General features: G+C 42.6%; 1 protein-coding gene across 2 annotated transcripts; it reads right to left on the bottom strand.

The window, feature by feature from the left end:
• Positions 1-1646: 1646 nt before the first annotated feature.
• utp6 (UTP6 small subunit processome component) lies at positions 1647-12751 on the bottom strand. 2 transcript variants are annotated; one of them, XM_035762744.2, is made up of 19 exons: positions 12488-12751; positions 12312-12396; positions 12177-12218; positions 11120-11212; positions 10949-10996; positions 10789-10852; positions 9854-9972; positions 9596-9673; positions 9441-9522; positions 9219-9300; positions 8954-9129; positions 5415-5494; positions 5187-5264; positions 4848-5027; positions 3606-3665; positions 3139-3248; positions 2870-2936; positions 2524-2596; positions 1647-2198 (listed from the first exon to the last, which is right to left on the bottom strand). In XM_035762744.2, the coding sequence occupies exons 1-19, from the start codon at positions 12577-12579 to the stop codon at positions 2044-2046; spliced, it is 1764 nt and encodes a 587-aa protein (XP_035618637.1). In that variant the 5' UTR covers positions 12580-12751; the 3' UTR covers positions 1647-2043. The 2 variants fall into 2 exon arrangements, with proteins under 2 accessions (XP_035618637.1, XP_035618636.1); XM_035762743.2 differs by having other exon boundaries at positions 3606-3686; positions 12488-12749.
• Positions 12752-12784: the final 33 nt, after the last annotated feature.

The following is a 12784-nucleotide window of genomic DNA, read 5'->3' on the forward strand; positions in this document are numbered from 1 at the left end:
GTTGCATCCTGTTCCCATTGATAATCCTTGATGTTTCTACAACTTGATTGGAGTCCACCTGTGGGGCCTCCTGGGTGGACATGATTTGGAAAGGCACACACCTGTCTAAATGAGATCCCACAGTTGACAGTGGACATGATTTGGAAAGGCACACACCTGTCTAAATGAGATCCCACAGTTGACAGTGCATGTCAGACCAAAAAGCAAGCCATGAGCTCAAAAGAATTGTTCGTAGAGCTCCGAGACAGGATTGTATCGAGGCACAGATCTGGGGAAGGGAACCAAAACATTTCTGCAGCATAGAAGTTCAAAGTAACACAGTCGCCTCAATCATTCTTAAATGGATGAAGTTTAGAACCACCATGACTCTTCCTAGAGCTGACCGTCCGGCAAAACTGATCAATCAGGGGAGAAGGGTCTTGGTCAGGGGGGTGACCAAGAACCCGATGGTCACTCTTGACAGAGCTTCAGAGTTCCCCTGTGGAGGAACTGCACCACAGCACCACCATCAGGCCTTTATGGTAGAGTGGCCAGACGGAAGCCGACACTCAGTAAAAAAAAAACTCGCTTGGACTTTGCCAAATGGCACCCAAAAACTCTCAGACCATGAGAAACAAAATTCTCCAGTCTGAATGCCAAGCGTCACGTCTGGAGGAAACCTGGCATCTAAACAAGGATCCTACGCTGAAGCATGTTGGTGGCAGCATCATGCTGTGGGGATGTTTTTCAGTGGCAGGGACTGGGACACTAGTCAGGATCAAGGCAAAGCTGAACAGAGCAAAGTACAGAGAGATACTTGATGAAAACCTGCTCCAGAGTGCTCAGGACCTCAGACTGGGGTGATGGTTCACCTTCCAACAGGACGAAGACTCTAAGCACACAGCCAAGACAACGCAGGAGTGGCTTCGGGACAAGTCTCTGAATGTCCTTGAGTAGCCAGAACCCGATCGAACATCTCTGGAGAGACCTGAAAATAGCTGTGCAGCAACGCTCCCAATCCAACCTGACAGCTTGAGAGGATCCTCAGCGAAGAATGGGAGAAACTCCCCAAATAAAGGTGTGCCAAGCTTGTAGCGTCATACCCAAGAAGACTCGAGGCAGTAATTGCTGCCAATCGTTCAACAATGTACTGAGTAAAGGGTCTGAATACTTATGTAAGTGACATTTCACTTTTATTTTGAATAAAATAGCAACAATTTCTGAAAACCTGTTTTTGATTCGTCATTATGGGGTAGGGTGTAGATTGAGGGGGTAAAACTATTTACATTTTAGAATAAGGCTGTAACTTAACAAAATGTGGAAAACGTCAAGGGGTCTGAATAGTTTCCAAAGGCACTGTAATGGTACGAATGATCAGGAGAGTGTAATGTTCTGATGACAGATAAGTCTTGTGTAGAGCTAAATCGGTTTACTCTAATCAAGAAAAGGTTTCACAAAGCACTGGTTGGTGATTGGACATACTGCCATCCCTACGCTCCAATCTGAGTAAGGAAGTCAGGGGTCGTTCAGGGACAAGGTCATAATACTCACATGTATGTAAGTAGTCATGTGACGCACTGGTTATTAAAACAGAATAACGATAATCCCATGTGCTACAATGTGATATTGACCTACAGACAGAACACTAGAAACACCCTGACCAAGGAGACTATTCATGGCTTTATTTCAAGTTAACAGTGACAAAGTTAATGTTTTGTAAATACATAATGTCATTCTTACTGATGTGTACATTAACATAACTATCTTCAAATGAAATGATTCAAGTTGTAAACTTGCATGAAACACCATGTCGTATACAAAATGCAAGGAAATGTAAAGTACAAATTTAACTTGTCATATAAAAACAGAACAGTTTGTTAACCCTGTCTCTATGCTCTATGTAGTTGCCCTTAACCACAGATCTACCCTAACCTTAACCATTAGGTTGATCAAATATATCTGACTCTGTATCAGTGGTTAGATCAACTTCTACCTACTCATCCGAACGGCAGTAAGCAGTTTCCTACAACACTGTTGGACCAGCGGGGTGGGGTCAGGTGTGTTCTAGATGTGTCCAGTCTGCAGCAGGGTGTACTGGGCGGTGAATCTCTCCACACTCTCCCCCTCCAGCATCTTCATGGCTCTCCAGTGGATCATCCCACAGTTTTCTGGCTGGCCGCTGGGCCCAAGCTCCTCTCGGATGTACTCCAGCCACAGATCTGGAGGGAAAAAGCCATACAGACAGTCCTGAGTGACCATCGCAACTTACTTTATCCCAGAAAACTACATGGAAGTAAAGGTTTATATGCATGCCATACTAAAACACCTCAATTAGCTAATCAAAGTTGCTGTTGAATCAGATGTGTTAATGTTGGGCTGGAATAAAAGCCTGCAAACCCTGTCGTTCCAACCATGTGTGTCTTGTTCATTCTTCTACTGGCCTACTGGAAGTCTTTTAGTTGTTAGTGTAGCAACTGACATGCAATGATCCCCGTGGGACTTATTTGAAATGGGCTGCTTTGAATGCGCTTTTCAGAATCTCACCATCATCTGTGGAGCCAAATTCCCTCAGGGCTCTCTCATAGAAGTCCCTCAGGTTGCTCATCTTGGGAGTCTCCTAAAAGAACAGTCACACCATTCCAGTTAGTACACCAGCCTTGACAACGACCATAGGAGTTGGCTATACAGGACAAACAGATCTGAGAACAAAATCCTAACAGTAGTGAATAGGTAATCCCTCGATACAACATTTTGTACATAAAGCCACAACAATATGTGGCAATATTGGAACAACAAGCTAGTTTGAGACTATGCTTTGGTTGGTTGCAACATACATTTGTTAGAGCTGGACATGTGTTCTTGTTTCCCCATCTATTGTGACTCAACTCACTTGATTTTTCTCCATCTGGATCATTCTGGTGAAAAAGGCCTTGGAGAAGGGCCGGCTCTCTTGCAAACTGGAAAATAAGAAAAGGTACAGCTTTGTTTTTCCTTGTACAAAATGCTGAACTTAAATGCGTATTAAAAAGTCATCTAAACGAGGATACCTTGTTGTACAAAATAACTACTGTGAATTAGAATAATCATTGTAATGATTGCCTTCACAATGCAGAACTGGTGGGAAATTAATAATATAATAGTACTATTCATATTCAGTACCTTGTGAAGGTCTTCCTGGCTTTCTTGTAGCCTCCGGCCCTGTAGGACCAGTCAAGGTATTTCTCCTTTATCTCCATGGAAACGGCAGGCACCACAGACAGCAGACCTCTCTGAGAGCAGAGGAGAAACGAACTGTTACAACTAATTCTCATTCAACCAGACATTGTATGTAGGGAAATATGGCTGTGTTTATACATATTGGTCTTTTGACCAATCAGATCAGCTCTGAAAAAGATCTGATGTGATTGGTCAAAAGATCAGAATTGGGTTGCCTATGTAAACACAACCTATGAGGTACTACTGCTTTAGCACTATGCCACAATGGAGGCTAAGAATGACATAGAACCAGAAAAAGCTTGGTCAAATCACTGTCTGGACAGAGCTTTGAATTATCACAAGTGTAAACTGGTATTGTATTAACATGTCATAAACTAATGTAATTTGAGAGGTTGGGCTTGGTTCTGTACCTGAAACAGGGCCTCAGTTTCCTCTGGGCTCTGTGATGTCATGCTCCACTCCACCTGCAGCTGCCACAGGGGCAAACTCAACTGTCAACAGACAAGACCAGGATGGTGTAAATGGGTAAGATGCTTCTTTTACATATAGAATATTTTCATTGGTTGCTGGGCTGGAAAATTGTTACCGGTAAGTACACTCCGATTTTTTAAATTTGACCTTTATTTAACTAGGCAAGTCAGTTAAGAACAAATTCTTATTTTCAATGACGGGTTGATGGGTTAACTGCCTGTTCAGGGGCAGAACAACAGATTTGTACCTTGTTAGCTCGGGGATTTGAACTTGCAACCTTCTGGTTACTAGTCCAACGCTCTAACCACTAGGCTACTCTGCCGCCCCAAACATTTTTGTAACATACTCCCTTTCTCATAAATCTTAGTCAAAATGTTTTTTACATTTTACTATATTATTTCACAACTCACATTCCCGGATCAAATATGTCTTTGTGACTACATAATGAAAGAACGAATAGGAAGGTGACCATATGCACCCTCACAGTCAGCCCCTTCTCGTTAGCTGCCCCTTATATTGCACAACACCCGTCATAACATTGATAGACTAGCTACAAGATCCATATTGCAATAAATTACCCGAATTGATGCAATAACAATAAATAAAAGGATATGTTAATAACCATGTGGACCAGTTGTTTTAAACTACTACTAGTTTGATTGTAGCCATCAATTGCCCCATAAACAATCACCCATATTAGCAAACCTTTTCATTTCTCTAGTATAGGCTACTTAGCATGACGAAAAGTGATCGTATGGTCGGTGTCGATAATTGATCAGTTTATCATCCCAGCTCTACTACATACTACCCACTGGGCACAGAGGTCAGTTCAACGTCTACGAACGTGAAATCAACAAAGTCCTGGTATTAGTTATAGGTTTTTACAGTACCTGAAGAATTTACCAGTAAGGAAAGTCTACCCGGTATTAGTAATGGGGTTTAACAGTACCTGAAGCCATTCTGTCAGATTGTCTGTCATGTCATTTGACCACGGGAAAAGGAACTACCACGTAAATACTGCACTGGGGTTTGATTGAATTGAGCCCTTCCAGTCATATTGGAACTGGTTTCTAGCAGGGAATAGCAGTCATTTGATGAAGTTAATATGCTGTAGGAAATTATCTGGGACAGAGTTGGAGCTGCCCCACTTTCACAGCAGCCCTTAGTGACCGTGTGTGTACCTTGGGATTCACGTGTTTCAGGGCGTCCTGGAATAGCTTGCCTGTGGCGCCACTCCCCAGATGCACCATCGTCTGCAGGGCCAGGCACCACACGTCCACAGATTGTCTGTAGCGCTGGGTGGCTGCCATGGCAACCGCAGCGGTCTGCTCCGAGTCTCCTGATGAGAGTAAGACCTGCAGCTGAACAGACCGATGGAGGGACACACGCACAGGAAACCGTTACATGTTGTGAACCTCATGTATCCTATTGGTTGCTATGCTGTATGTTTGTACATTAGAAAGCCTATGTTTATACACTTGCTGTCCTAGATTTACTCTTGCCATAAGACATCTTCTTACCCAGTTCTTGTAGAATTCCTCCTTCAGCATTGAGGAGTCGTGGGCACGCTGAAGCACTGCCAGCAGCCTCTCCTGCCTCTGAGGGATGCCAACACACACACACAGGCCAGATTTCAGTCTTAGAAAACCCTACACTAATTTCACTAATATACTAGATCATCAATCTATCAATATTCTTCCCTAAAAAAGTGCTCATCGGCAATTATAGTCACGGTTTGAAATGTTAACCTTCTCCTTCAGCTCCTGGACGTTGGTTTTCCTCTTGAACCTCTCCAGGCAGAAGGACACGTAGCACGCCCACATGGCCTCTGGAACACAGCAGAGAGACCACCCATCACTAGGGTTGTTGCCGTGACTGGCAGTCATGAGTCATGACCACAGTCAAATTCTACATGAAAGTTGAGTCACGGTACTCTCCTCCTATGCTCTCTGTACATGAAAAAGGCACCGATGCGTTGTTAGTACCCAAATCGCGAACAATGTCAGAAGGCTAACGGCCTGCTACTCAGCGCTTTATTGTCCCTCTAATCACTCTGACATGAATGCAAATGTAGGCTACAATGTTTGACCTCACTATGATCGATCAATTTGAAGAAGTTCAACAGCAGATTGAAACAGTGGAAAACATGGTCGTTGTGGATCTTGTTTCAAAGCCAAACAATGAAAAGGGACAGCGCTTTCTAAGGTGATGATTCATGCAAACATTTAAGACGTCGCATGTAGAACACCCATATGCATAGACCTATATATGAGCCCAAGGCTGAAAAAAAATGGATTGCAGTTATACAATACTGCATATTAAGCACAGCAGAAAAACATGTTTTTTAAAAACTGATTTTAAGATGTACTTGGTACATAATTGGTGTAGGCTACAAACTCTAGTAATCCATTTTGAGTGTGGACTGCAGTATTATGCATACTGGATGGACTGGTTACCTTATGCTACGCTCTAAAACATTCTCTCCATCAGTCTGGGAGAGAACATATAGGCCTAGGATGGTGTTCCCCAAGCCTGGTCCTTGTGTAACCCCAACAGTACACATGGACAAACACACCATATTCAACACATTGAGGGCTTGATGATTAGCTGACAAGCTGAATCAGGTGTGCTTGTCCAGGTTTACAATACAAATGAGTACTGGAGGACCAGTGTTGGGAAACACTGGCCCAGGCCATGTGTTGCTTCGTTGATTGTGCAGGGCGGCCTACAATTATAGTGAATTTGTATTTGATATTATTAGGATTTTGAATAACCTAATAATATGGCGTTTAAAAAAATATTTTTTATAATTAATAGGCTGACATATTACCTTTAGCTACAGAATATTTCACCACCGTGCGTTTCCATTTCCTCCTCTCTCCTTCATTCCTTTCTCCAGCGAGCAGAGAGAGGAGCCGTCGGCAGTTTAATGAAATATGTTTTGTTGTGAAAACGTGTCTTTTGATGTTCCTGAATAGATTTCACTTGGTTTCCCAAATGAAGCACTGGGTAGGCAGGAAACAGGTTTGGAGACACCATGGCATACAGTTTGAGAGGAATTACGACCCGTCACGCAGCGAGAGGATGCTCCTCAAACAGTGGTTGAGTGAAAGTTTTCTTAAAAGCCCAGACATCTCTATATGTAATCCAGTGTGAAAGCAGAGTTTTACTGGTTGCCAGGATACCAGTGCTACTATATTATTCAGCTGCTAATATTCTATTCTGAAATACATTTTCTTCATATCATGTTTCTTTACACCTGCCTAAAATAAATTATGGATTTGTGATGGTGTATATTAGTTGGAATTTGTTATATTGAGAGAACGGGTTTAACTATCACATTACAACTTCTTTATTTAAGATTTTAAAATGGCAAATATTTGATGGTAAGTGCTTTTGATTGGCTGGGGGTTCAGGCACAGAGTGAAATGGGGACCATCAGCATGGCGGCCAAACGCAGTAAGGGTTGGAAGTATATTGCATAGTTTGCAATGCAAATATCAAGCTCTCCTGTCATAGCATAACTATCACCATGAGAAATCATGCTTATCAAGCGCAAAGAAACTTTCTCGGAGGGGGACAAGCAGCAGCAATCTTGCACCGCATCTACTGTCACTGAAAAGCACCGCTGAGATCCCGCCAGAGCCGAGCAGTTAACACAGCTCATTACTGTTTCAATGAATGGTTCTCAAATGGCTTGTTTTTTTTATTGATTGAATAGATATGGGGCAATTTCAGTTGATATTTATTTACTTAACCCATCTTTACGTAGTCCTTTTGATTCCTAACAGAGGGCTTCTACAAGCAAGCGCCACCGCTGAGGTTACTGCCTTTTTTAACATTGTGTTCCACAATATAATATAACCAGTTGATATTACGGTTTCAACATCTTAAATGGCACTTGTTTTTTGACTGAATATATATGGGGCAATTAACAATTAGGATTTATCTGTATGATAAATTAGACATTGTTGCGCACTGCTGGCATACAGACAAATGCCCCAAAAAATCCAGTGCAGGCCTTGTTCTAAAAATATATTTTTTTATTTGAATACCCGAGTACCAGGAAAAAAAACTAATGCGAGTACTCGAACAGTAAAAAAAATAAAGAGTAAAATGCCCATCCCTAGTTGTTTGTGACCAACATGATTTGAAGCAGTGTCACCTGGACCCCAGATGACTGCATTAGCCCGCCTAGGTTTTGGAAGCAAATGTAAATTTTCAGGTCTCAGGCAAGGTTACCCATCACGGACGTGGTCCTCGAACCTCCTCCGTTACACTTCATCCAACACGTCACTTCTGTCGAGTTGTGTACTTATTGTATTGTGTCTATCTGTGTTGAGGTCTTTATTTGCATTATGTTATGTCTACCTGTGTTAAGTTTCATGTTGTGTCTTACCCGTGTGCTTGTAATGTGTTGCGTTTCTGTCTAACCTGTGTTGGTGTGTGCACTTCTGTTGGTTGTGTGTACGTACCTGTGTTGAGGTGTGCATTTCTGTTGGTTGTGTGTACGTACCTGTGTTGAGGTGTGCATTTCTGTTGGTTGTGTGTACGTACCTGTGTTGAGGTGTGCATTTCTGTTGGTTGTGTGTACGTACCGGTGTTGATGTGTGCATTTCTGTTGGTTGTGTGTACGTACCGGTGTTGATGTGTGCATTTCTGTTGGTTGTGTGTAAAATGCCCATCCCTAGTTGTTTGTGACCAACATTGTGTGTATGTACCTGTGTTGAGGTGTGCATTTATGTTGGTTGTGTGTACGTACCGGTGTTGGTGTGTGTATTTCTGTTGGTTGTGTGCATTTCTGTTGGTTGTGTGTACGTACCGGTGTTGATGTGTGCATTTCTGTTGGTTGTGTGCATTTCTGTTGGTTGTGTGTACGTACCGGTGTTGGTGTGTGCATTTCTGTTGGTTGTGTGTATTTCTGTTGGTTGTGTGCATTTCTGTTGGTTGTGTGTACGTACCGGTGTTGATGTGTGCATTTCTGTTGGTTGTGTGCATTTCTGTTGGTTGTGTGTATTTCTGTTGGTTGTGTGTATTTCTGTTGGTTGTGTGTATTTCTGTTGGTTGTGTGTATTTCTGTTGGTTGTGTGTATTTCTGTTGGTTGTGTGTATTTCTGTTGGTTGTGTGTATTTCTGTTGGTTGTGTGTATTTCTGTTGGTTGTGTGTATTTCTGTTGGTTGTGTGTATTTCTGTTGGTTGTGTGTATTTCTGTTGGTTGTGTGTATTCCTGTTGGTTGTGTGTATTTCTGTTGGTTGTGTGTATTTCTGTTGGTTGTGTGCACGTACCTGTGTTGAGGCTTTTGAGGCCCTCCTCGTAGACCTGGCAGCAGCGCTCCTCTCTCCTGGTGATGTCAGAGGCCCGCCCCTTGGCTGTCTGAAGCTCCTCCCCCACCGTCGCCTCCAGCTCCCGCTTGGCCATGAAGTCCCACGTCAGTGAGTCGTCTGTGTATTTGCTCTGCAGGCTGGGGACAGGACATTCAGTATGGTCAGTGTGTGTTGTGTCATGTTGAAAAATGAATACAGAGATCAGCAACCCAAAATGTAGCCGTACTCTTGTATAATGGTGTCCTGTAGTTCTTTAGTGAAGTCAAAGATGGCGGCGATGGTCAAAAGAGACAGGATGAAATCGGCTCCTGTGGACAGCACAGAGAAAACAATTAACATCTCCAAAACACTGTCTCTATCCTCTTAATAACCAAAGTAGACATACGAGATGACTGTTAGGCAATACAAATGGCATAGAACAAATACAATGCGATGGAATACAGCTCACCTTGGATTTTCCCAGTAGCATCTCTGTACACCAACTCGGCCAGTTTGCCACTCATGATCTCAGGGGAGAACTCGTACTCTCCCTGTAGAGTGAAGAGGACAATCAGTGACCCAGTACAAAAGAAGAAACTCAAAGGTGTGTGTGTGTGTACTCACCACGTCCATCTCAGCCTGCTCCAGCTCCTTCTGTTGCTTCCTCAGTTTCTCAGCGTGCAACAGCTCCATACGGAAGTACTGTTCAGATAGAGACACGGGTATCAATCATCCTGGGGCTTTTAACAGTGGTCCTGCTACATTTAGGCTTTTGTGTGCATTCATGTTTGCTACCACAGCACTTAGATTTCCATAGCATCTCAGCTTCGAGCCAAATATGGCAATTCTTCAATTCATTGAAAATCAAATGCCACTCTGTACCTCTTGGTAGACCTTCTTGCTTTCCGGGTGAAAGCGCAGGGCACGCAGGAACAGGTGTCTGGCGCTCTCTGACAAGTTTCTGTCCTCCAGCTCGCTCTTGGCAGCCATGATCCAGAGGGCTGGAGAAAGGAGAGGCAATCAATGATTCTGCTGACTAGGCTGCCATCCACTCAAACAACTGGGGCAATGATAGGACCCTGTGTAGTGTAGATAGTGGTCCTTTGCAGCTCAGTTGGTAGAGCACGGCGCTTGTAATGCCAGAGTAGTGGGTTTGATTCCCAGGAGTACCGATATGTAAAGTGTATGCACACATAACTAAATCGCTTTGGATAAATGGCTATGCTAAATGGCTTACTATTATACACTAAGTGTACAAAACATTAGGAATACCTGCTCTTTCCATGACAGACTGGCCAGGTGAAAGCTATGATCCCTTATTGATGTCACCTGTTAAAACCACTTCAAAATCAGTGTAGATGAAGTGGAGGAGACAGGTTAAAGAAGGATTTTTAAGCCTGGAGACAATTGAGACATGGATTGTGTATTTGTGCCATTCAGAGGGTGAATGGGCAAGACAAAAGATTTAAGCGCCTTTGAACGGGGTATGGTAGTAGGTGCCAGGCGCACTGGTTTGAGTGTGTCAAGAACTGCACCACTGCTGGGGTTTTCTACGCTCAACAGTTTCCTGTGTGTATCAAGAATGGTTCACCACCCAAAGGACATCCAACCAACTTGAAACAAGTCAACATGGGCCAGCATCCCTGTGGAACACTTTTGACACCTTGTAAAGCCCATGCCCCAACGAATTGAGGCCGTTGTGAGGGCAAACGGGGGTGCAACAATGTGTTCCTTATGTTTTGTACACTCAGTGGATATTACAAGGACATATGCCATTGACGTGGTATGTCACCATAGTATAATGATGATACATCTACCTGGTTTCTCAGGATGAATGGCGAGCATGGAGGAGAACACCTTGCTGAGTTGAACCTTTGTGTTCTATTTGAGGAGATAACAAAAATAACTGTTTCAGCACCAGAACACAACATTTATTCAATGTTAAGCAGTAAAGAACCAAAGATAACTTAAACTTACCCATTTCTTACAGAAAGCAATGTGAGAGAGCCACAGCTGCACATCATCCTGCAAAAAGAGGAGATCTAATGTGTCTGTCCATTGACTTCTTTGGTGCCTTCTGCATAGCGCTGTTTGATATATTCAACATCCCGTAGCTAATAGCTAGGTCATATAGGGCTTGTACAGTACCTTCCATTTAGTTGTGGCCCTTCTGAAAATGTTGTTGATCCTCGAGATGATGGAATACTCTATCTCCTCTCTTTTGAACTGATAGCCGATGCGCTAAAAATGAAACATGATGAGGAACAAATATGAACTCCTGATACAGATATTAAATATTTCCATAGAACTTCAAGTGGATTTGCAGGATTTCATTGGTTGTAAACTATGGCATGATACCGAAAGTGGATATTATTATTAGTGGATTCTGTCGTTGCCATGGCGCTGTAAGGCAGCCAAACAGAGAGCTCTGTATATTTTGGATTTTAATTTGTGTTTTGTTTTTTTGATAAGTCATTGAGTGTTGATTGGATATATATCTGGTTATCTGGTTGTCTCTACCCATGAGTGATGGCAAGTCTGCTTGTTTAGGCTAGCTAGATAGCTAGCTGCCGACTAACACTTGCATTTAAAAGACGCATCAGCCTCAGCACCGGCTTCTATTTAAATTAAAAAGTGGAACATTGCCTGTCCGACCTCAGAAACAGACAACTAGGCTTATATTAAGCTCTTCCTTATAAGACCTGACTGCATTGTGGACATGGTAGAGTGTTCGTAGTGAGGATGACTACTGCTCTGGATTGATGTGTGGTGAGCTTCTTTGTGCCATAGTAATAAGTGCAGAGACATCACCCAAGTGGGTGCACAAGTCCAGGCTACAGAGAGGTTGAGCTGAGGACGACATCAGGGCCACCAAGCCAACTCCATCACAGGAAGGCTACAGATAGGCTGAGGACAACATTATGGCCAGCAAGCCAAATTAAATGCATCACCGTTACACCAATGGGTGACCAGAAGCACCAGTCTGCCATGAGCTGGCACACAGCGGAACTCTCCGAAGCTGGCTTCATCAACATCACTTTCATTGTTTTGTTAATCTACCTAATTGTTATTCTCTTTATTTGTAGGCCTATACCACAATTCAACTTGTAGCTGCAAATGTGTAGCCTACAAAATGAAATTAACCAATGAAACAAATCCAATCCAAATCATGTATATAATAGTTAATATGAGATTCAAAACTTACTGATCTTCTCTTCTTTATCAGCTCTAATACATTGATTTCATACTGAAAGAAATAAAACAGATTAATAAATTGTTATTGTTTTTGATTGCCCATACTCACATTTTCAATCTGTATTCACTGGTATTTGGCACTCACCTGAATGTATGCAATGAAGTCAACTTTGGTTATGATCAATCGATGCAGTTTGTATTCTAAAGCTGTCGCCCTTTTTAGCATGGATCTGTAATTGAGAAATTAATCGGATTTTATACAACTTTTAAAAAATGTGCCAACATTGCTAGTTAGCTAAGCTAGAGTGTTTTTCATCTTACTTGACTTCTTTTTTGCTGAACAGTCCCACTCTCTCCAACTGTTCTAACTCTGGGATTCGATTCTCGATCCGCTGTTGGACTATCTCAGCCATCGTCACTTACTTGGTGCTTTAATTTTGACTGCCTTCTGTTGTAAATGTTATTAAAGTATTCCGTAAAAACAAGATTATTGAACTAAATTAGCCCAAAAGCATTTTTCACACGTGTGGAAGTTGTGATTGCTGTACTTCCGGTTCCGTGCTTCAACTGAGTCCGTGCAAAAACATGTGAATTTACAATAAATTACCGCTTGACACG

Source organism: Oncorhynchus keta, chromosome 10, assembly GCF_023373465.1.
Source record: "Oncorhynchus keta strain PuntledgeMale-10-30-2019 chromosome 10, Oket_V2, whole genome shotgun sequence".
Classification (NCBI taxonomy): Eukaryota; Metazoa; Chordata; class Actinopteri; order Salmoniformes; family Salmonidae; genus Oncorhynchus; species Oncorhynchus keta.

Bases quoted from the DNA above. Each gene is read 5' to 3' on its own strand.
- utp6 (XM_035762743.2), bottom strand. From the start codon at position 12,579: ATGGCTGAGATAGTCCAACAGCGGATCGAGAATCGAATCCCAGAGTTA. The intron at 5,265-5,414 runs GTTAACATTTCA...GGCATCCCTCAG, and splicing joins TCCAGGAGCTGAAGGAGAAG to AGGCAGGAGAGGCTGCTGGC. The intron at 3,249-3,605 runs GTACAGAACCAA...CTCTGCTCTCAG, and splicing joins AAACTGAGGCCCTGTTTCAG to AGAGGTCTGCTGTCTGTGGT.